At 35.7% G+C, this 25,866-nt stretch overlaps 1 protein-coding gene across 1 annotated transcript in view; it reads right to left on the bottom strand.

The window, feature by feature from the left end:
* DNTT (DNA nucleotidylexotransferase) overlaps positions 1-25,866 on the bottom strand; it is a gene marked incomplete at its 5' end in the record, with an annotated part of 112,592 nt that overhangs the window by 20,482 nt on the left and 66,244 nt on the right. Inside the window, 3 exons of the mRNA XM_082054194.1 lie at positions 4,398-4,481; positions 5,948-6,211; positions 13,291-13,393. Of these exons, the coding sequence (XP_081910320.1) occupies positions 4,398-4,481; positions 5,948-6,211; positions 13,291-13,393 (451 nt within the window). The remainder of the gene's footprint in view (positions 1-4,397; positions 4,482-5,947; positions 6,212-13,290; positions 13,394-25,866) is intronic.

The following is a 25,866-nucleotide window of genomic DNA, read 5'->3' as shown; positions in this document are numbered from 1 at the left end:
TGTTCCTCCATGAATCAAGAAAGTTTTACAGCAATAATGTTATTTGCCTTGTACATAAATATGTTGTGCATCAGTCACCAGTGGAACAGCAATAATAATTTTATGAGATACAGAGAATATATAATTTCTCCATCTTCTTGATGGCTGATCAACGTATTCCTTCATTCTACAAGTGTGGTAATCATTTTAAGGTTTGATCTCCAGCTGATGTAAAGCACAGAAACTTCGTACTTCAACCTGGTATATACAAGTGCTGATTTCTATAGCTTTAGGACATAGTTCTAAAGAGGCACAGATTTGGACATCCACTCAACTTTTTACGAAAAAGAGGCTGACAGTTAATTGGTAGTAAATTTTTGATTTGTCACAATTTTCCTACCAAAGAAAGGTCTCCAAAATGTCCTTTTTATTACAGAACTGAAAAAATCATCAGTTTGATAGTTGCACACTGTCTTCCAAAACCCACAAATACATCAAAAAGATTCACACTAGGAAAAAAAAAAACAAACAATCAAGGCTGAGAAATAATTTCACAGTGTAACTTTGTAACGAGTCCCTCGAGGAAATACCTGTTCCTTTTGTTCCCCTCTGCAGAGCTATGTAATTGATTTCTAACTGCTGTGTTAATGCTTCCTATTCCTGTCAGAATCCATTTGGAAACACTTTAAAGTAACCAGGACTCTCTCCTGATGTGACCTGTTGAATGCTGGATTGTGGGATTCTCTGACATGCATCACATTTCAGGCAGTGGGCCACAGTGGAAGCTTCAGTGCCAAGGGGTCGACAAATATTAATAGAGAAGATTAAAGTATAGCAAATTATATATTGAAATGTGGAGCAGACCAGGAAATTGTTGTCTTTCATAATGAAAGACACTCTCTTACAGGCACTGTTACATTCCACCAAATTAAAAAAAAATAATAATGATAACAAATCGAAGTATATTTGCTATAGCATTGTTTATTAACTTGTTATACCAGCTTGCAAAATTTTTAATAACAACAAACATTTTCAAATAAAGGATTTGGACTTCATCAGGGTCGAGAATTGGTTTGACTCTCCCTGACCCTTCTATCCCTTTTACTGTACACACATACAGAGTAATAAAAGAAGAAAAATGTAGCAGAAAGGTTTTGGCCCAGGTCCTGAATTATGCCCCAGTGACTGTTACAGAATCACGCAAGAAAGTTTGCCTGGCCAGAGCCAGTGACATCAGGTAACTTTTCTTTAGCAAACAAGGAGAGAAATATGGAGATGTGATTCAGTTTTTACCTATGGTACCTAATTAAGCTTAATTAAAATTGTACTGAGGGATCTCAAGCAGCTCACACAAGAATATCTGCTTCCTGAATATTTTTAGGTTTGAGAAAGCTTTCCTTTGAGAAAGGAAGTTTTCCTACCACAAAGAAAAATGTCCTTATGAAATACATATATTTGTGTTCCAACTTAAATTTAAGAGAGTATACAGATTTAAAAAATCCATATTTTGTGTTCCCACAGTCATTTTTTTTAGTTAAAGCACTAGAATTACAGTAAAGAAGATTCTCTAGTCTTCATAATAAAATTAAGGGGAAAAACAAAAACAAAAAAAAAGGTATACATTTAGCGATTTGGGTATATGTTCCCTGAAACAACATTAAAGTTATGAATTATTTTCATCACTGATTTTAAGCTTACTAACCCGGTGACACTAAAAATTAACCTTGGCAGCAACACAACTTACCGCAAACTTCTCTTTCACTATGGGTCGTCATCTCAAGTCTCACAGTTACAGACACTATTGCTTTATTATGCACATTCTTGACTTTATTACACACTGGGTGGCAGTGTGGAAGGCTTTTTGTTCAAACTGTCCTTTTATGGGAATAACTTAATACAAAATTGTGAAGGTAAAATGAAGAAAAATATTATTTTAATTTAATGCATTAGGTTATAAATAGCAGAACATATGGACATGGGGCTGGGGGAGGGAAAGGAAGAGATGGGGTGTCTCTGCCTCTTGTTACAATGGTGCTACTTGAAAAAAGACCCTGTTTTAAGTAGATTATAACTTCAGTACTGCCTGGTCTGAAACTTTTCATGTTGCACATCTGCCTTAGAATTTTTTCCTTTGTGGAAAATTTCAGCTAATGTAATTTAGCTATTTCTGAGAGTGCAGCAGAGACAAGAACAGTATTTTGTTGTGTCAACAGCATGTCAGGACTCCTTGTTTTGAAATCTGTAGCACATCCGTGTTTTGCAGCAGAAAATAAAATCGGGAAGTAAACTGGCTGTGTCTGGAATTAAGTGAGAAAACAGAGACTTAGATATTATTCTGGGGTGGGAGGAACACTTGAAAGCAAACAGATTCCCCAGCAGAAAGGAACATTTCATCCATTCTTGTCATTCATGTAAGTCATATGGAAGTCCTAGACTAAGGTCAAGAAAGTTGAAAATTGCCCTGAAGGCTTGGTTGGTTTTTGGTTGGTTGGTTGTTTTTGTTTTCTTTCTTTTCTTTCCCCTTGCCCTTGTTATAGAATTCCTGCATCAAAACAGGTACTAAGGAAATAAAATTTAAATCTTACTTCTCAGTCCTGCCACTAATTCTTTTTCTTTGTTTTGGGGCAGTTCAGTGAGGAAATATAAGTTGACATGTAGAAGGTCTGGAAATTCAGTTACAGCTACAGCTGATGGCTTTGGGAAACATGTCATGGATATACACAATCCTATGCATTTTTCAAAGTCCTGAGGCAGATGCTCAATAGGAGAAAATACAGGCCAAACTGAAATGGAATTTTAGGGCCTTAAATCTTTCTCTGCCTCAGTTCTTTACTTGAAAATTCAAGAAGACAAGAGCATTTTTCTTCCCAGAGGACACTGGAAAGATAAACTCATCATTTATCTGTGAAACATCCTGGCTAGTCCAGTGAAATTCACAAGAAACTCACATTTTCTTTCCCAGAAGGATTTGAATAGTACATTGGATATAAAGCCTAAACACAATAAAGAAAAAATAATATTGATTGATGCTGTTCATGAATGAACAGTGTCCATTTTGCATCACTGATATGCCTTAGGGTTCTAGGTAAAAGAAGCAGATTTAATGACATATATGCTTGTACACCAGGCAGGCAAATTTTGCTGCACACAAAAAATAACACTGGCATTTCTGAAATTCTTTGTGTCTCTCTGATGCAGTTACCTGTTACACCCAAAAAAGCTATGTAACAGAGCATGTACTAACTTGCAGATAATAACATTTGTTATATTATATTGAAGCAAAGAGTTTATATGTTGAATGCTTTCAAAACATAAAAGGCAGAAAGACACTGACATCATCCCTGGGTTCATGAAGGAACATCCCCCCTTAGACATTTGATAGCATATTTATCTATTATGCAATTTTATATTTTCTTCTGAAGCATCTAGTATTGACAATTGCTGGAGACAGGATATTTGACTAAATGGATCATTAGTCTGATAGTTTCCCCAGGTTTCCATGCGAATTGAGGATGCTACAGCATCTGAGCCTGATAAGCACATATGGAGACAGCTGAAATGGAGTGAAGGCTTAGATCACTGCTGCATCCCACAAACAATGAGACAAAGCTCTATGCAAGCAGAGATGCTAAAAGCAGTCTCTGTTCTACAAGTAATATATAGGAAAGTTTAATGTAAAATCTTGACATGACACTTTTGCCTTCCCCTAAAATGATATCAATAAACATCTTCAATATTGATTTTTGCTTGTTATTAAAATGGCCTAATACAAATACAGACATTAAGCCAGATAAATGCAGAGATCAGTACATCTTCAGCCAAGAGCATTTAGACCATAAATAATACCAATTACTACCAAGACCAGCAAGCCTGACTAAACAGAATTTCATGCAGGACTTCTGAATGCAGAGCCTTAAAAGCAAGGTGATCCCTGATATCCACTTAGTATCATATCCTAAAAAACTTCCTCAGGCCTTCTAGTTAAGCCTGTATCACTCAATATCCCTTCTTCCTTCGAAATGTCAGCACAATCCCTGTTGAAACTGTGCCTGTGACACAGAAATGACTTTTCATTCTGAAATGGGACAGTAAAGTATTTTTTTCAAATACCGGCATGTGAGTTATTCTCAATTTTGTGAAGGATGTACAATTCCTTCTAAATACCATTGTCTAATGTATGTTTCTTGTTAAATTTCTGAAATTACCTCAGCAATGCCAAAAAAGATTTCTGGATTTACTTGTTAGCATTTATTCAGGCTCTTTCAGTGCAACAAAATCTTGTGAAAGGGCTACTGTTTTACTACATAATAGATAAACAATCAAGCAAAAATATTCTGTGTACTTGAATAGTAAAAATAAACTGAAAATGCATACCCAGAAATAAAACCATGAAAGCTTTATTTCTGAGAATATAGTACCTTTGTCCTGTCATATAAGGCATGGTTATCCAATATCATCTTCCTTTCATGAGTAGCATACCTCCGCAAATCACGTCCAAATTGCTGTAAAAGATACAGCAAATATCAGGAATTCTGACAAATCAAAATTGTTATCCTTTGTATAGGAGCTCCAACACCAAACCAAATAATAAACGAACATGTTAAAATTACCTGTATTAAAAGACAATAGGCTAAAAAATGATTCATCTGAAAGGACTATGTTTCAACAGGCAATGGTCCATCATTTCACTTGGTTAGTCTGAGAATAGTTGGGTACTGTACAAGAAAGTGAGTGTATGTACAGATTATGATGGGCTCCAATAGCCTGTAGGAGAATTATCTCAACAGGGAGTGGGAGCTGAGTGAGACAGACAAAGATGGAGTCATTGCCCACTCAACCAAAGGGCCTCACAAAGTACATTTTTAGTCTAGACACCTACCTACATATTTGAGAGATGGGTTTTTAAATAGCCAAACACTTTCAGGATAAGAAGGACCCCAAAGTCTGCAGGATTTAATCCAAGGTCCAAATAAGTACATTTTATTACCTCAAAACAGAAAAGTGACTGAAGTAACTCATCAGCTCAGCAGGAGAATACATCAATTGCAGCATTTTCCCTGGTCTGAAACATCCTGCTTCCAATTAACCTGGGTAGAATAGAGTAGCAATGCACCTGTCCTGCTTCTAGCACATTAAAAAGATCATTCAGAGCAGGCTCAGCAGCTCTGTGTCATACCATGCAATCACTCCCTAAGAAAATGAACATCAGAAGGCAAGCATGTAGAACAGATTTAAAAATAATTCTGTCTGGAAAGAGACTAATAATTTGAGTTTTGAGCTTGCATTTAGATATATTTTTTTATTTTGAAAATATGGTATTATTTTATATTATAGCCACTGACTATAGGGTCTATTGGGAAAGTAGCTATCATTTCAAGTTTTCTTAACTTATTAAAATATCAATCAAAATATATTTTCTTCTAGTTAAAAACTAATGTGTAAATTTTGAAATTTTCCATTTTATTTACAATTCAAAACACTCAATTAAAATACAACTGAAAGAAAACATTTTACCTAATCCAAAAAGAAAGATGTCAAATTGTTTAGAATTTCCTACAAAACAAATTAAGTTCCAATTCAGAGCATCTCTTCCTCAAATGTTTAATATCATCTAAAATTCTGTGACACTTTCCAAATCATCTTTCTACTCAGTAACCATTTAAATTGCTTCTTAACACTAGTATGATGTAAAAAGACAACACAACTGACTGAAAATCTAGCTCTTCAGTTCATGAATCCAAACACTAAGATTCAAGGAAAAGAGACACTAACTCCTCTAGTGAAACATCCATAAATGTCAGTGATGAGTTCATCAGCTCCAACCTATGATCATGGGTTGATGAAAGCATGGAATGTGATGTGTGGAAAGTAGGAACATTTTTTTTAAATCCATTAACTCTGAATGGTCCTGCAACAGCAAAAACGGGTTAGCAATGCTAAGAAAACATAGACTATTGTGGTTACTCACCCTGGAGCCTGTCCAACCCAACAGAGCATATGGATATTGCTCAAAGGGTGTTATGACCAGATCAACACGGATTGCTTTCCAGTCTTTGTCTTCTGCCATAACAAGGTTTTTTGATGTGTTGTCACTGCTGTTGTCTGCTCTTGGCTGATATAATTTTAAAATTGCAAAACACTTCTGAAAATTATCCATGGCATCAACTTGTCTGCTCGGTAGCTGTTCTTTTGTAAATGTTGATTCAACGATATCGCAATATAGGAGTAGACCCTAGAGAGAAGACATTGCTCCGATTGAATTTCTGGACTGGTTTTACTGTAATTTCAGAGTTTCTAGATAGTTGTATTAAAAAAATCTTTTAAAATGCAGTTTCAGTAAACACAGAACTGTGCAGGGCCAAATCTGGGCTACGCAGAGAAAAGAAACAGTTGCAAATTTTGGAAAAATATTACCAGATCCTTTGAGGGACATCTGCAGAGTTAGTCACTGGATAGGGGCAATGTTCTGCCCTCTACTAAGGAGACAATATTTGTAATTCTTCCCCTCTATCCTTTCCTCCTAAGCCTTTTGTGGTTGATGTCAACAGAAAATTCTGAGTAGGGACTGATGCTTTCCCATGTGGCAGACATCCAGAAAAACAGATTAGTCCAGAGCACAGTCTTGCTGACAGATTACAAACAGACAATTTGGACTGTGTCTGTTGTGTGAGATTTCCTTATGACAGGGTCTGGAGTCACCAGAGATGTGGAATGGCCCTGCCCATGCCTTTTGTTCGAAGGGAGTGCACTAAAACAACGTTGATCCTCAAGAGCCAGATTTTATTAAAGCATAAACAAGAATTTCTTTGTATAATAGAGAATGTTCAGAGTGAGAAAAATGGAAGAAGTAGAGCATTGTAAATTAATTCCTTCTAATCCAGCACTGTAAGAAGGGCTGGGTCAAAAGAGGTAGCACTTTCTTCCAGCCTTGCTCTGTAGCCAGCAACCTTTCAATGGCTCCTGGTGTTGCAGTAAAATGTACTGTCCCCTCTAGGCCCTTAGGAAAAGTATATTTCCTGTGTTTGTGCCTGTTCTCTGCATTTCTAGGCAGCTTCCAAGACCCCCGATTTCCTGAACATCTCAGACTTAACCTGTGCTCCCAAGGCTTCTCACAGTTCTACACGTTCAGCTGCCCTCAGGTAAAGTGCAATCTCGCCTCACAAGCCAGAAAACCTCTCATCACACAAAGCATACCACCTGGGACAAGAAAAAAAGACCATCCCTCTGCTGCCCACCACATCCTTTTTAAAGAATACAAAACATCAAATACACAATAAAAAAGAAATAAAGCAGATACTGTCCATCACACCACTTCCTTCAGTCATCCTTGAATCTTCAGAATAGAAATGCAGCTTGATGCATAATAATATAACAATGCTCAGTGTTACTGAAGCCACCTCTAGCACGAGGGCTCAGCTGGCAAAAAGATTCTGCTGGGAGTGGTTCTGTATAATAAAACACTTAGGTATGTGCCCAAGTCCTGGTACACTCAGCCTTAATTTAGCTTTCATTGATTCATAAAATATAGGATACCACTGTGACTGTCTCCTCTGATCTCCTGATTTCACAGAAAGTAGAGACTTCTCAGATTTGCCTTTGCAAAATTTAACTTTTATTAAAAAGTTTGCGACAATAGTGCATAAACCACTTTTTTCATAGTCTATCAGGTGTTTAGTTGTTATTACTAGAAGGAAAACTACTAAGCTGAACTTCCTACCTTCACGTTCTGACTAGAGAAGCTCATTAGTTTTCATCTTCAGGTTCAACAAGACTACAACTGTCACGTCTTTTCATATCTCCTTTTACCTTTCTTTAAACCTACACATTGATCAAACCCACTTCTCAGATTTCTCACTGATGAAATGAATAGACTGAGTTTCTTAAAATTTCCATCATCAGGATTTCTTTAGGTCCTTGGATCAATTTTTTGTCTCTCCTTTGAAGTCTCAAATGTTTACACTTTCTCCTTCTTCTGGACTAGGAATTCTTATACTAGTCTGGCCAAGCATGGTCAAGAATTTCTCCTGACTTTTAGTTAAAATATCCCTTAATATATAGTAAAGAATCATATGGGGGAGGGGGAAGAGGGGCGGAGTGTTGTTTGTGTGCTTTTTAAATTGCAATATTGAACTGAGAGGGTACAGAACCGGTTTTATTTGATAGCTGTTGCTAGTTAACTTCAAGGATCTCCAGGTCAGACCCCTTTTGAACACAGGTAACAATGAAACAATTTTTTGAATAATAGTTCTATGTTAAACACCAGGTTCTGATTATTTCTTTTATATAGTGCAAGTATGGTATTCACATGCCAATATGTTACATATCTTAGAGACTACCTTACAGCAATAAAATTATTTTTATCACTCAGAGTTATAATTATGGGAAAAACAAACAAACAAAAAGCATAACAAAAGCACTTAGGACATGTTTTCCATGAAGAGACACAGATAGGTATCATTATATTTTCAGCCTGCGGATTTTTGTTCATGATAGTTCTAAATTAATGATCCCATTATTTTACTGGGAATCAGTCACAGGCTGTTTTATGGGTCACTGAGACAACCTTTTTAATTATAACTGTTTGACTTGCATTGACATTCTTTCACTTCTTTGGAATTTTTCCTGATTTTGAAGATTTATTATACACTAATACGAGAAAACTCCTTATGTAGCTCATTCTCTTAGATTACAAGTTTCCCAGTCTGCTGATTTGAAAATGCTTAATTTTAGCAGATTCTCTCTCACATTCATCTTTAAAACAGACAGTATTTTTTTCTTAATTTTACTGCAATGTCTCAAGGCACTGATGTTTGCTATTTCCAAATACAAACAGCTGTTGAATGTTAATTTGTAACTGTAACTCTCTCTTTTTATGAAACTATGCCTGCCTTCTGGTTAATTTTGTTGCTTTTTATGTTAAAAAAATGTTTTAAATCTCATTGATCATGGACCATTAATTGATGACTTCAAGCTTTTATTAAGCACTGACATTCTTTCCATTCTCTATAAAAATCTTCTAGCTACCTCATCAGTGTTTTCTAATCTTTAGCTTCGTTTTTGCTTTTTGAGATTTGGGGCAATACATAGCATATGCCAAAACAAATCTAAATATTTCCCTAGGCAGAACCCTAACTAGATTAAGTTTTGGTAAAGTCTTATTTTACAATTCCAAGTAACTACATTTCCATTACCTGTGTGCTGTTTGTAGACAGTGTGCTCAGATCACCAGTTTTTCACATTTGCCACAGCCTGTATCAGTGTTTGTGTCCTCGTTGTTGAAATGAAGTTGAAATCTCCTCAGTTTTGGTGCAAGAAATTAGGAATTAAAGCTTATCTTTAGATGGGCTACAGAAGGAATGGAATTCCTACTGTATGTGGGAAGTCTTAGTAGGTTTTTTGTTTCGGATCGCTTGAGAAATCCAGCAAGCTAATGGCAGCCTGCAGTGGTTTCTCTCTTCACAGGCAAGCAGATAAGCATGAGGGAGCATTTTGTCTCTGTGAGATATGGGACAGTTGCACATGGCCACCAGCATTCCATACTTGGATTTTTCGCCTGTAAATTCTTGAGGTTATATGAATATGTATTACCTACATGTCTGTAACAGATAAAATGGCCTTGGAATAAAATGCTCAGACCTTTTAAGTCATTCATTTTTCACTTTTAGTCATATACTTTATCCTCTGCTTCATCAATATTTTAATTCTAGCACTTAGCTGTGTTATCATCTTATATATGATCTCTTCTCCATCAGCTTTACTTAGTTTTAGAGAAATCTTTTCAACTTGCTACTCATTACAGGAGTATATAGTTGTAAATGAAAACAGAGTGAACTTGACACATCAGTCTTTGCTGTATTGGCCACATTGAAAAATAATTTAAAAAAATTCCTTTACCTCAAGTCATCCTGGATACCTACTAAAGTTCCTCCCTTTGCAATCTCTATGAGAGTATGTAGACCACCATAAATATCTACTTCAATTTAAAATCATGCAATTAGGCAACAATTACACAAGTACTGAGTTTGACAAGCAGTTGAAACCTGATTCAAAGCCAGGATATCATTTTTTAAATAGGAGCCAAAGGGTAGATCATATCCACTGGGACAATGTTTCCAGTTAACCTAATTTGATTAGCCACTGGACATCACCATCACCTCATAAAGCTGAAATGGCACTTGTGTATATTTTGAAAAAGTATTGTCTGAAGGGGCAGTCAGCTATGAAGATTGTGTGAAGTTTTGGCTACTGCTGGCTGCAAAACCTTCTCATTACTCTGTGTCAAGGAATCTGCAGTTCTTTGCAAATTTCAGCTTGATCTATACACCATAAAGTGCTGTAGACCCTGTTTACACAATCAAGTTTTAAAATATGAGTATTTGCATTTCTCAAATATACAAAACCATCAAAACCAAATGTATTTTTAGGGCAGTTATGTTAATGCCCACAACAATTTTCCCTTTTTAGAATGATTAAGCACTTTTACTTAAATAGACTGAGTGCTGACACATCAACAGCATTGATATTGGAATACATACATCAAACTGAGAAAAAGTGTGATTTTTTAGAAAAATATGTAATTAATAGCTGAAAAATCAATCAAAATATAATTTTTAATTAAGTGAAATCCTATGCTCTTTTTATTGTTACAAGCTGTCATTATTCATAATTGTTAGTAGTTCCATTAAGTCTGTTAAGGCTAAGTAGGACAATTTTATACCACTTGAAAATGTAATCCAGTATGTTCTTCTGCAATGTATATATGTTGTTGCTCTTATTTGCCTTCTAAGGTGGTTTAATAAAGTGAAACTGATGTGCTTTTTTTTTTTTTTTGGTTCCGTAAAATACCTATAGCTAATCCAAAATAGCATGTAGGTATGTTAGTTCAGGTCAAGGAACTGATGCCTGGGAGCAGTAAGGGCTCTTAGGGTGAGGAATCATTAGCAAATGGCATCAAAGACTTGAGCAGCAGTATAAAACTTTGCAGCTGCCTCGGTCCCCTTTTCATCTTGTATGTTGGAATGGTCTAATTCTGGGCATGTCCTGAACAGCCTGGATTTGACAGCAATTTGACAGCTGGACAGCTGAACAGACAAGCACCAGAGTCCAAGGATGAAGATGTTCTGCTATCTCTATGCCATAAGCATTTGTAGTGCTGACCAAGATAAACTGATAGATATTAATAGATAGAGAAATACACATACATACTTACAAACAGATATAGAATATACTGCAGAAAGATCAGATTTCATAAGAAATGCCACTGTTGCTTGGGTCTTTACTTAAAACATAGCAGGAACAAGCAGGACAATCCAATTCAGCCCCATCCTCTGCCTAAAGCGATTCAAGGCAAGTGCTCTCGTGTTCAGTGCTGTAACCACCACGCAATAGCATATTTTAGCTAAGAAGGTCCTCAGCTCCTACTGAAGCTGAGTCACAATGCAACAAAAAAGTCATAATGCATTAAGTCAAAAGGTGAGACAATATGTGTTCATAAAGGAGCTCTGCATCCTTATGGGCAGAGCATTCATCCGAAAAACATAAGCTCTTTGTTCTGGCCTCTTGACCATTTCTGTATCTTGTTTTAGAAACAGGTTTCGCTGCTGCTAAAATCCAACTGTCACTCAATAATGAATGTGCTGTTGTTCTGTAAACCTTGTTTACAAAAAAACCTGTTTCTGGCAAGGGAAAAGTGAGATTGGTTACTTGCTCCTCATCATGCACCTTAAGGGGACATCAAGGCTTCCCCTTCCTGACCTATTTACCTTAGCAAGGGGGAAAGAAAAATGCAACATTATATTACATGAATATAAATGGAAAAAACTGAAGAATGTGGGAAAGCCTGTAGTAACAGTTATCTCTTCCTTTGTTGAAAGTACATATATAACAACAGGAACAGTGTCCAATGTAGCTGTGTAGATTTTTAGGAAAAAATGAAAATGTCTTTACACAGCATGTGCATGAAGCTCCATTGACATGGATGGTTCAGCCTGTTTGCCCACAGACTTCCAAGCTCTAACACACAGAAGTAATTTCTTACTGTCTTTATGAAGCTTTTTGGAATCCTTAAAACCGTAACCTGTGTACCGCATTACAGCTTTTCTGTTTTGCCACTCCACTTTGAAGCTCAATGGAGACTGTCCTCTGTTCATCAGCCCGTTTATCCCTGGTGATGCAGCATCAAAGAGCATGATGGTGTTGATTTAACCACTTATTTTTCAACAGCTTTCAATCTTGTTACTTTAAACTTTTCAGCGAAGAAAAATGCCATTTTAAACTATTTAAATAAGTCTGAGGTCCATAGTTTAGAAGTTAAAGATTTCAGAATCTTTCACTAAGAGCTGCCAAAGGAAGTCAACATCGTGACCTCAGTGATGTTCTTTGATGAATTTGGGCTTTGAAGCAGCAGCACAGAAGTGGAAAGCTGTGAAGCAGATGACAGGAGTACTGTCAAAAAGTATAAAATTGCTCTAGGTTTAGGTATTTTTTTTTGTGTTCCCCCCTTCCCCTTAGAAATCAAAGGTAATAAAAGGTAATAAAAAGGCAAGAGGAGTATGAGTCCTCTCTTTCCTTTTTACATTTTGATTTTGCTGGCCCCTTACTTATAAATAGTGCCAATAAAAGCCTGTATATTACAACTGCCACAGTGGAGAGGTAGTATAGCTAGTAGTATAAGCCATAAATATTTTGGAGGACAAAGAGAACACAGAAAATGTTTGTTCATAGCTTTAAAAATTCCCAGCTTGTCTGGGTTTGGTTTCTGTGGCCATTGTGTATCTCCTCTTCTGACATTTTCTTCATGCTGGGATTCCTAGATGAATCCTAACCTTTTCATCAAACCCTTGGCCACCCTTGACCTCCCTTACTCACCCTGCATGCAATTCTGCCAAATTTTATCCTTAAAAAAAAAATCAGCAAGAACAATTTATTTTCTATTTCTTTTTTTTCGATTCCATTTATTGAAAGCAGCTCAGAGTGACTTCAAAAGCCTCAGCAGTTGCCAGATTTCTCAGATCACAGCCATTGTTCTCAAAACTACACCTAGCTTGATTTCTTACCTCTGAGGAGCTGCATATTCTTAGGTAAAGATTTAACAGTGTGTGTGGAGTACTTCTGATACAACCTTCAATTTTAGCATTCAGAGCTGGAGGATGTACCAAGATCACCATGATCAATAGTCAAACAGAGCAATATCTTACTTCAAAATATTGCAGCCAGCTGTAAAAAGGAGTCAACATTCTTTAAGTACTACATAGGCTTAATTCAGTGCTGCTAGAATATGTCCTTGTTGGCCAAATATTGTTTAGTTCATACCTGCTTTTTCCATAAGTCCACAATTTTATGCAGAAGTTCATCATCTTCTCTTGGTCCTGGACTGGTGATCAAAAAATCTATATCATGCCCAATATTCTTACCCCTAGAAGCAATAAAAAAGAAGGCTGAAAGAGTTAAGTTCCTATTGAATTTCACATTACTTTCTAAGAGAATATTTTTCCTGCATTATAAAGAGTTCGCAACATAAAGAGATAGCAATGTTTCTTGAAATATAATCAAAACGGATTCTTCTATTTCTTTTATCAGGCCTGTCAGTGTTCTTTGTTAAGCAATAATTTAAGCTTTTAAAATATTTTCTCTATTGTTGAACTAGATATTGCAGATCCATTTGGTGATGTTAAATCTCAATCTCTCTCTCTCTTCTTCTTAAGTCCCAGAAAAGAAGGTTTCAGTCATCTTTGGATTAAAAAAAAAACATTATCAAAATACGGTAGTACATATTATGAATCCAGTGCAGTAACAGCAGATAAACTTGCCAGTCTCACTACTGCAGGCTTAAATATTCCTCTTTAGCTTTTCATGGACACTTTAAAGAACAAAACTGTGACTATGAATAATTTTATTGTTTCTTTTAGTGACAGGCATAAAATCTCTGAGTATTTTACATTTCTTCTCTTTTAAAATAGTGGGGGTTTTGCAGAAATTGAGCTTGATTTCTTTTTTTTTTTTTTTGAGAACAGTTCAGCCTTAGTGTGACTAAGGCTTTTTTATTACACCCACTAAGGATTTCACAATTAAATCCACATGCACAAAGTTTAATTGTAAATGTTCTTCAAGAAAAATTATGTCATAACCTCTTTGTTTTTCTTCATTTAAATCTAAGCATTCAGTTTGCTTTTCATCCACTTAGCAAAATTGTTAAACATAAATCAGATTAAGATGTAGCTATCATTGGAAAACAAGAAAAAGCATGCTATCAGAATATTTCCCTTCAAAATTATAAAACATTTGAGAACATCTGAAAATTTATCTTACAGTGCAATTCATCTGAAGATTGAAGATCCAATACAAGGTTATAATTTTGGTTAAAATACTGCAACAGAGACTGCATACCTCTATTTACTGGATGTAACCAGTCTAGCCTGAAGAAAAAGGAGCAGATATTTCTGCAAATAGGTATAGTATGCAGGAGGTGAAATAAACACCCCAAATCTGGAGTAGAGGCACTTAAGTGTAGCATATCTCCAAATCTTTTTCATATGTTCATGGGAACAGTCTGCTCTTCCTGATGTTCACAGAGGTACATGATGTTATAGCTCAGGTGTGTTTCAGGCCAGCACTGTGTCCAGTTTTCTAAGAACTTGTGAATTGTTATACAAGCGATGAAAACGGGAACTGTACAAAACAATAGATTTGCTTTTTTTGTATTTAATGGAATGGTTCATTCTATTTAAATGGTACATAAAACTGAATCTGATTTCTTAAACTTGGAAATTTGTAGGAACAGAACTGGTAGACATGCCAACTGCCATTTGCATGACAGGAAATCATCTAACTTATGGATAGTTGTACAGCCTCAACAGCAAGATAAAAGGAAAAGAAAATCTAGGCTTTACATTTGACAAGCAGTCTAACTCACTGTAATGCAACTATTGTGCCATGTCTGCAGCAAAGTCAAAACTGCTTAAACGGGTGGAAATTATTTCAAAAGAAGTTTCAAACAAAGCATCAGTCTAGGCTTAGAAACTGAACAGCAATTCAAACTCAAAGAGCTAAAAAACATCTAGTATTCCATGTAACGCTTCTTGAGTTATTTTGTCAGATGACATTTATTATCTCTTAAACTACCACAATAATCCAAAGCTCTTACACAGCACTTTTTACATGCATGTCTCAAAATGTTTTTTTCATAGGGAAGGAATTTACAATTTCTATCTTAGAGATACCGAAAGTAGCATAAGAAAACTTGCTACAATTATTTAAAAAACAAATCAAAGGACGACATTGAAAGCTGATGGAATCAGGAGCTGATTCCCGATTCTTCCTCTGGTACTCAACACATACATATTTCAGGTCAACCACATCTACAAAATCCTGCTTCAAACCAGCCATAAACCCCTCAGAAATCCAAGGTGTTTCACAATTCATCTGTTTCCCAAGACAGAGAACATTTATTGAAATGCTTTTTATTTGTCAAGTTAGAGTGTTTAAATTGCATATAAAAACACATGATATAAAATCATTGTTATTGTCTGAGCTATATTTCATCTTCTATTTGAACTAATTGACACTGGATTAATTTCTGACTGAATTTGTCAGGCCGTTACTGGAACATTTAGTCTAATTTCCACTAGTACTCTTTACAAAATAATGTATTTCAACCTAGAGAAATGTATTACCTTCCTTAAAGCAGAACAATCTAGTAAATTAAAAAGCCGTATATCATATATAGCCTGTGGCTTGTAAATCATGCAAGAAGTTGCAGCAAATTGCACATAGACCATCATTCTGTTGAAGCTGAAGGAAACATACCAATTGATTTCAGCAAAGTAGAGCTTTTCACATATAGATATATACTTGTATAGATAAATTTACTTGTGTGTTGATGCATACAAACATACAGCCTTGTATATTCATAAAATTACATAATGGGCACATAGGATGGGATAATGCCAAGCCGCTCTGTTCCCCACTCAGGAAACATATGTGTTTATTTATCAACAAGTTGATACGCACATCAACAGTTGAAGCTAACTCTATACCTAGAGACTAGATAAGATACAGGACTTGATCATATGCAAGTTAAATACCATGATGCCAGGTCTTCAAACTGGATATGAAAATGCAGAATTGATCACCTCAGAGATGAAACCTCAATCTCTTGTTCATTCCTGAAACTCACCAAGAGGAATGCTGCAGGCTGCAGTCTTTTTCAAACCCCATCACATTCAAGAGAGCAGGTTCCTTATACAGGACTACAGATGGGTTCCACCATGATCTAGAGACTGAAGGGGGTTAACTAAGCATCATTCACTGAAAATGAAAACAAATGCTTTGTTTGAAAAACAAACACCAAGCTGATGCTATCAGTGCCAGGTTTTGTCTTGCATTTGGTAGCCCAATGAGAAGTGCAGTGATTCCTCATCTTTTTGTTGCCTTATTTTTCTCAGTTAAGAATACTGGCAATGTTCCTGCTTCACAGGAGAAATCTCCTCAGTCTCATTCTGCTTTCCATTAGGGTACAGTTCCCAGGCCAGAGTTCAGAGATAGCCTTTGGGTCCACGCCACTGTCCACAGGTTATTTAGTTACTTGCTATTGGATTAAAACCATTCATCCAGGAAGTAGAACACACTGACATTTTCACAGCCAAGTTATTTGTCATCCACTGGCTGTTAAATACATAATACAGAGCCAGGGCCTGGTACAGGGACTAGAGTCTTAAGAGTTCTCCTCTCTAAATAGGCATCTTAGTCAGTACTCCATCATGCCCTCCCATCCTGGGTCTACAAATCTCCCATTTTATACTGCAAGATGGCATAAATCCACTGAGCTAGTGATTTTAGCACACTAATGGATGATGTGAGATGTATTAATTTGATTTTGGCACATCAATGCCTACATACTCTAATTGTAAGGCTTTTATATAAAATTTCAATACCATTTTAACAATAAAAAAACCTGCAATTATGTTTTAGAAAAATTAATATACAGTCTCTTAATGTATATAAGAATTGCTCAGAGCTTGCCTATTATATTTTCTATACCTCCTATGAAATGGGAATGATAATGTCTAGTTTCTAGATGCCACCTGCACAAAAGCAGGATCTGGGAAATCATTTGCTTCTATCCAGAAATGCTGGAGCTGTTATGAATCAGAAACATAGGTGCCCCTAGAAGCAGAGCAATCAGGGACATGAGTGGGGAGTTCAGGTTTCTGAGGCTTTGAACAGGAAAGGACAGGGATTCGAGTTTCGGATTTGCTACTCAGATCTGCTTCCATTGTCTTTTTCCTTTCTTTAAATCTAAACCTAAATCCTTGTTGGTCTGGAGCTACAAGAAATCGAGCACCTTGCAGAACTGAAATTGCAGCTAAGGTTTTGTCCTAATAATTTATTTGAGCCTGAAGGTTATAGAAAACAAAACATTGTTAATTGTGTTCAGTTCTTGGCTGACTAAACTTGTATAAAGCTGGCGTTTACTAGTCGTCAATTAGTTAACTTTAAGGTTGTTGGAATTCTATTTTTTTATATTATTAATGCAAAATCTAGATTCCAAGTCATCAAAATTAACTATTAACTATGACTAAAACTTAAATACACAAATGAATGGCAAAGGATAATCATATTGTCTTTCTCTACAAGGGTAACACCTGCATGATGAGACATTTTAGAGTAGTATGTGTGCAGAGTATTTTGAAATCCCAGGATATTATATAATAACTAAGCCATATCAATGGCAATTCTGACTTTAGTTGAGGAAAGATGGACTGACATTTTGTTACCTCTCACAAAAATTCACTAATGGAGGAGCTTAAACCAATTTTTTGCAGCAATGAGTTATGTGTCAAAACCCTGAAAACCATTTAGCAATCTTTGTGCTTATACAGAGTTCAAGCGGATACAGCAAAAGATACTGTATTTCCAAGTATGTGCTTGCATTAGGTAAAACTGTAAGCTTTTCTTAACCTGGCAAGCCCTTGAAGTGCATGAAACATAAAGTGAACATCAACAGCCTGTGTTTATAAGAGTAACTGCATCTTCCTGCTCAGTAGTATTTCTAGGAAATACAGACATCAAAGTAAAATCACAGACAGCACGATACCTTTGGATGGATCTGTCATTAAAAATTATTTTTTATCACCTTTACTATTGACATTGTGTTGTACATAGAAATAGTACTCACTCCTCAGTGTTTCCAAGATATGCTGGTCTTTTGCCTACTAACAAAGGAAAGCCATTTCTCCTTCGAAGTGTTGCAGTCTAAGTCCTAGATTTGTTTACCACCATCTTCTCTATCAGCTCCCTTCAACTGTGAGGGCCCTTCTCCAAAAGCAGCCTCTTTGTTCAGCTGTGGTCAGATGTATCCAAATCTGCCATTGCTCACAGTACATACACACAGCCCTGTCTCCCCTCGCTAAGCTTGCTGTACTGTAGGTTTTATTCACGGACTTAATTTATCTCCAGTTTTCTTTCAAGCCTTTTTAATTTTGCCCTACAATATGATTCCTCCCCCCCTTTTTTTTTTTTTTTTTACAATATGGATAATTTCTTTCTAAAATTATGCTCTACTGCAGTGACATTCTCACACTTGTCTGCGTAGCATTCAGAGGCCATGGGAATGTTAAGGAGGAATACACAGATCTAGGGATTTTTTCCCCCCCCCCAGAATTCTTTCTTAGCTTGATTTTACAGGTTCTGTATTAGATTTTTTTCTTATTGGGTGCACCTCACTTGTTCTTACTGACTGACAGCTCTTAAAAATGTACCTGTTATTTTCAAATTCCTAGAATCACATAATGATAGATGTACAATTTTTCTCTCATTTTTCAATCCAGCTGTTACCCCACTGTACAATAAACCAGAATAAAAAAGGATAAGATCTTGGATAAAAGTCTTCCATGAAGTCTTTCAAATCACTTAAGTGATTAACTGAATAGCCTACCTAAAGTACTAGATGATCATAGAAATGACTTCTGACTTTAAAACCTTGAACACGGTACTAAGTTGGTCTTTGGTTTATTTAGGTTATCTGGTAATGGGTCACTGTAATATTTTGCTTTACAGACTGCATTTTTTCATGTTTTCAGAGGTTCACACTTCATTCAAAGTGCGATTATAACAGTTTTTACAAACCCTTCCCAAGCAAAACTCTGACTACACTTCTGTGTGAAAACAGGTCTTAGGTTGAATGATTTACCTTGGAGCTGTCTTTGTCAGCTAAATAACAAACTATTTGTCTGACTTCTGATTAGAAATGCAAAGTCATCTTTGCTTTGTTGGCTACTAACAGGTGCTCATTTCCAACATCTGATTAACTAAATCAAATTATAAAGAATCATAAATTTTTGTGTGGTTCCTGGAATGAAGCAAATTAATTGCATATAATTAATCACATAAAAAAATCTTCAAATCATATACTCATTTGACTGCCATGAAACATAACATAATGAAGTGGGGACAAATAATGGAGAACAGAAATGGATTTGGCACAGACATTTCATGCTTCTTGCTATTTGAACCTTTTCTTCCTGTTAAAATTGTGGGAAAATATTGATTGTGGAGGAAGGCATATGAACTCTTAAACACTGGATACCAGTTAATGCTCTTAGTCTGATGAAACTGGACTGTATTTACTAAAACAGTACATTTATGATAATATTAATATTCAGATTTGGCCAACTGAAATGTTTTTTTAAAATGTTTGCAGACATTACATTGAGTAAGAAGAACCCATAGCTGTGAAATAGCTTCCTGTAAACGACTGCTATCTGGAAAGACAGTGAAAAAATTCAAGCCATCAGGAATTGCTATGCAACTAATATTCACTGTAAAACTAGCAAGATCCTTTAACTCTAATTTTCCTGACCAGCAAACAATCATTGGAGCTTAAAGAACATTTTTAAAATAAGTACCAAGGCCTCATATTTGTTCTGAAACTGTTTGTTTTATTTTCAGGGAATACTGTTTAATTTAATTGTCTTGATTTTGATACAAAGAGTAGTAGTAGTCACAGATTTCAGTCAGCCAAAAGCAATTCTTCACTCTCATACTACAGATTTTCAAAACCTTGTTCCATAAAGTTGCATATTCAGGCGTAAATTAGTAGCAGTTTAATAAAATATAAAGTCAAATTCTCAGAATATTTTGAATGAGTGAATTTACTGAATTAATAATTGAATAAGAATAAGTTGCATTTTGATACAAAAAGCTAGGAAAATCAGTAAAAGTAATCTCAGACTAGAACTACATGGAATGGGGCTTAAATGGCACGTGGAGAGTGTGGACAAAATATCAGAGGATATAAATCTCCCTTCTGACGAGATCAGACTAAAAGCAATCCAGGTGAAATTTATTTGTACAGCAAGCAACATATTAGTTAAAATGCTGAAAGCTCTTAAAAAAAAAAAAAAAAAAAAAAGACTAGTCCTTTATTTGTGGGAAGAAATATGGGAATTCATTACATGTTAAATTAAGTATTATCTTATTTGCATTCTTTGGGGAAATTCAGGGAGGACAGCTTCTAGACAGACATCCCCAAGTGATTTGAAAATACTTGAGGCCATTTGAATATTTCCTTCAACATAGATGAGCAACATGCATAAACATTCAGGAAGACCAAATGCAATTGCTGAAGTGATGATTGTGTGGCAATGGAAAAGGGATTAAAGGTTGAAGAAGATTACACATAGCTGAAAGAAGGGACAAATTGTGATATAGCACAGTGAACTTTTGTTTAAGCAGCAAAGAGAAAGCTTGAATAAGTAGCAGAACCATTCCTTTTAGATACAGCAAACAAATAATTTATAAGTACCATAAAACGCACGTTCCTGAGGGAAAACTTCAGTAGCCTCAGTGTGCATGCATTGTCAAACATATAATTATAGGTATTATCAAACATGTGCACACACATGCATACAGAGTTCAAAGATTACTTTCTGATTATTCTGATAATGATGCCATATTTTTACTCTAGGGAGGCATCCTCCATGCTGGATCTAATTTCACTCCTATATCCCTGGCAACATGGAACTATTATTTGACACCAGTTGAGTTTGATCAAATAGAAATGGCATGGTAATTCTGTATCTAGTAGCAGCAGTCCTGATTAAGGTACTTCTACTACCTGTCTCCCACCAGCATGTGCCTTCTCAGAATATGAACAGAAATTTTTATTCCAAGTCCCAGGTAGTATACATGTTTGTGTATTTACTTATTAAGCAGTTTTTGCTGAGACCTTGAACAAGAGATGAACAATTTCTTACAGCCAGATATTAAAATAATTGTGAGTTACTGTCACTCAAACTATGAAGAACTATACCTTTTTTTCTTGTATAAACCACATTATAGAGAGGCAGAAATCTTTAAGCTGGAAATACTGGAGTCTGACAGTGTTAAAACTATTGCAGAGAAGGTAAAATCCTGGACTACTTAACAGCCAGAGGAGAAAAATTCCATGGCTTGCGAAGTAGTCACAGATTTCAGTCAGCCAAGAATAATTCTTCACTCTCATACTACAGATTTTCAAAACCTTGTTCCATAAAGTTGCATATTCAGGTGTAAATTAGTAGCAGTTTAATAAAATATAAAGTCAAATTCTCAGAATATTTTGAATGAGTGAATTTACTGAATTAATAACTGAATAAGAAATTAATTATTTCAGTACACTTCTGACTTTTTTTTCAGATCTGAAATCAGGACCTGAAGTAAGTGGCTTTATTTGCAACAGGCCCATTTCATTTGCAACAAGAACCGCATAAGGGGGAGGGGGGGGCGGGGGGAGTAAAAAAAATCTTGTTTGTGGCAGAGTCTTCCAAATTACAACAAAATGATGTAATATTTATTTCCTCAGAAACTCTCAATGACATATTCTGATCAACACTGTAGAGATTATTAACAGCCTAAGTAGCAGCATAATACTATACCAGTCCATTGCTATCGTAAATGACCAGCTAAATCCTGTACACCAAACACAAGCTGTTCTTCAAATTACGGTCAGCTTTAGCTCAGCCATTTTCCTTAATATTCAAGTCATCTCCACATTTTCAAAACAACATTTAGATTCTCCGATGTCAATGCAATGGTGGTTCACATACATACAGAGTAGGTAGCAAGAAAATAAAAGCCCAGTGAACTGCAAAACCAGCTCAACCAAGGTTAACAATCCAAATAGACTGACACAGAAAAAGCAGAGACAGCAGAACACAAAAAGTAACTGTTCACAAGCCTGACTCACACTGTGCAATGATCAATTTGTTAGCAAACAGAGAATGAAAGAGGGAACATTCCACCAAAATAAAGCAGGTGCACTCAAACATGCTGAACTACCACCAACTTCACTTGCTCTCTAGGTGCACGATCTTTATTCCTCCACCTTAAACATGACAAAGAGATAAGATTGATGAGGATGCCAGAGGCAAGATATCATTTTTTAGTTCATCAAATTAGACAGTCAGAAGGCTCATCTATACCATTTATCACATGAAGACATATTAAACTTCCCAAAGGTTGCAGTTTTTAGAATCATAGATAGATCTGATTCCAGAACTGAAACTCAGAGAAGCTTTCCATTGCAGGACTGGGGTGGTAAATAGGAAAAGAGAGCCATATAGACTATCAGTTTATTTTACACAACAGATAATTAAAAATGCTAAATAATAATTTTGTCCATGGTTATTAAAAACTGAAAAACCAGTAAGGATCCTCCCCACCTTACATTGCAGGTATATATGGCAGGTGTAATTTGTTATTTCACCTCAAGTGAATGAAACCCAACATGGTCCACATACATAGTCAGGGCCTGCTTTCCAAAACTTAAGTGATATGTCTGAAGTAACGAGAAAAACAATAAAGCAAAATCTGGTTTGTTATTTGAATTAGATCCTATTTGCCTTTGAAGGCAGTCTGATACTAGTGGTTCCAAGCCAATGTCAAAATTCATCCTCTTTCTAATGCCATATAGGTAGTGATGTACTACAAAATACCTGTTGAGATGAGAAATGCCAGTGTGGGAAAATACTTGCACAAATATTTTGTAAGTGGACTATGATTTTAGTGCCCAGCATTACAGTCACCCTACTGGACTTGGTTTGCACAAGCTGATAAAATTGAGAGTCGAATATTTATGGAAATCTAAACTCAAACGGACTGAAATTTTGTACTCTGTATCAAAGAAAATTATGGATTTCCTGTTATTTTTCCATGACTGTACTTCACAGGACTATTTGGGAGTATAATTAATATCTGTGAGATGGTTTAATAGGATGCTGATTAATGTCTGAAATAGCAATAATCAAATTAATTAGCTGAAGTAAATTCTGCAAGCAGAAAAGACAATGAAAATTTAAACTGAATTCACGATTTACTTAACTGAAAAGATACCATGCAGTTATGAAAGATACTTTGACTCATTTTGAGGAAATTTGGGGGTAAAAAAATAGCTGTAGCAGCTTTGCCTGCAGAACCACTTTTCCCACTGATTAAATTAAATAATTTTAGATTAGGCTGTCTCTGAAATGAAAACATAGTGAAAACCGAGCCAGTCTTCTCCTGGGCAGCTATAAATCAAGCTTCTATAAAGGTCTGAGTTGCCAAAGATAGCATATAGCAGCTTCTTCACCCAGCAAGTAAATTCAACAGAAACCCAGCTGAAATACATAAGTATTTGGCAAAGATTCACAGGTGTCTTCCCTGGAAGAGGTGCCTGAGGATGGACACTTCATTAAAATGCTAGTTTACTTGCCTAATGTAATGCTAATTCTAATTCACCAGAGGCAGAACTCATTTTCCATAGCTATGGAAGCTATTTATTTTATTTTTGAAGTTAATCCAACCCTGTGATAAAGTACCAATGGAAAAATCCCTTTCCCTTTAGGAGCAGAAACTTATAGGCCATAAGGGAATACAGCTTCAATATTGGATAAACAAAACAAGCACTTTTGTTTTCTCATTTATTCAGCATGATATTGCTGCTATGAAGCATCAATAGCTACTGTTCAAGGAGACTTTTAGGGAAACATCTAACAATGCAGAGAATGCCTTAATTAAAAGATCTTTCTTGTATCAAGTCAGGATGAAGAATTGTCTCTTGTTGCAGCAGAAGGGGTCACATCTCTGGATATTGCTGCGAGTTATGCTTCAAGAGTGAAAATCACTGAAGTGAGGAGAACCAGCGTGAATCCTGTGCAATACCACTCAAACATTACTTAGAACCTAATTTCACCCTCAGTGACTACATTGCCTCAAAAAAGTGTAGTAATGCATGCCATTCACCTAGTCTCTCATTAAATGAGCTTTCAAAGACCAAGCGTATGTCACGCTATGCTTGACTGTCTGTCTTTTATGACCCAAAAGAAACCTAAACATTGTTTCTCAGAGTACAAGACACCTGGGTGCTCCTGTTCATGTTGTGCTGATGTCTTTTTTCAAGCTTTGCTTTAACAGATATGTCATCTTACTTTGATGCAATAAGAAGAAAATAGAAATTAGAAAATGGTTACTCAACTGAAGAACTGAAATTACCAGCAGTACTGCTAAATTTAAAGTTATCTGCTGATGTTATAAGCCCTATCAGATTACCGGCATTGAAATTATTTAGTGGGTTAGAAAAAATAATAACGCAAAAACTTGAAAATATTTATTTCCTGACCTTATGAAAGGAATGAGTGGTGAATGGCAGTTTTATGTATTGGCTTCTGTGGAATTTTAGCCAAATGTTTATTTCAAAGTATATTCAGTTTAAAATAAATCTGCATCCTTTTATACATGGAAGCCTAAGAAAAACATTATGTTGTGGAATATCACAAAAAATTTACTGGAAGTCAAAATCTGAAGATCTAACAACAACAACAACAAAATTGACCAGAAAACATTATTCCAGAAAGAAAAACATTACAGACAAACTGACTGTATATTTGTGTATATATTATCTTGAGGAGGATCACCTGTTGCTCACATGCTGAAATTAATTCCCTTCAACCTTCACTTCAGAGCTGTTAAGAAACAGCAACAAAAAACTTGTGAAAAACAGTTACAAAATTAAATTTCAACTACATTTGTCATACAGTCTTAAAATTGTTTATAAAAGTTCTCTACCAGCCTGGTGTCTACTGAAACAGCAAAACAGGATAATGGCCATGTAAGGATTTAGTCACTTCCTTCTTAATTAGAAAGTATGGCTATCCTTATGTATTATAATAACTGCAGTACTGCCTAGACAGCTTTATTGTCTTCCAGCTTTCCATGACATAAATGCCTAAATGTGGCTGTCAAAAATCATATCCTGATGTTGAATATTTATCCCTCTTTGGCTTGCACACAAGAAGACTTTTTGCTACTAACAGCTCTTGGTGCTCTGAATTCCATATTTGAAGTAAATTCACTATTCCACCAATAAAAACAAAACTATGTTTAAGCTTTGAATCACTGAGAGTGCTGTCTCAATTTCATGTAAATAATGCAACTGTACCTGGAAGCTGTCCATATAATTTCAAGCTTTTAAAGCTTATAAGATGTACTGTGCCAATCTGTCACAGTTTTATTTAAAGTCATGAAACACATTGATGAAGTTTTGCTTTTGCTGTCTTGATGAATCCTTTAAATTACACTCCGTTCCAATCAAGCATTTCAAATGACATCATAGAAACTTCCCGCATATATAAATTTTGCTGAGTCCCAATCAATGGCAAAGCAAAACCTCTTCAACATATATACTCCAATGAGTATTGATGTGGATTTGGGATCTCATATATTCATCTGAAATGTACATGACATTTTAGTCTTGAAATTTCTATCTAATTTCGCATGTATAAACTCTACTGTCAACATATTCTGCAATAATATGGAGCAAGCTTTCTCACTCTTAAGAAACAGTCCATATGACAGTAGTACAGTATCTTT

This window comes from Streptopelia decaocto (assembly GCF_964273445.1).
Source record: "Streptopelia decaocto genome assembly, chromosome: 5".
NCBI classification, from domain to species: domain Eukaryota; kingdom Metazoa; phylum Chordata; class Aves; order Columbiformes; family Columbidae; genus Streptopelia; species Streptopelia decaocto.
Note: the sequence above shows the minus strand (reverse complement) of the source record. Positions and strands in the feature narration are given on the sequence as shown.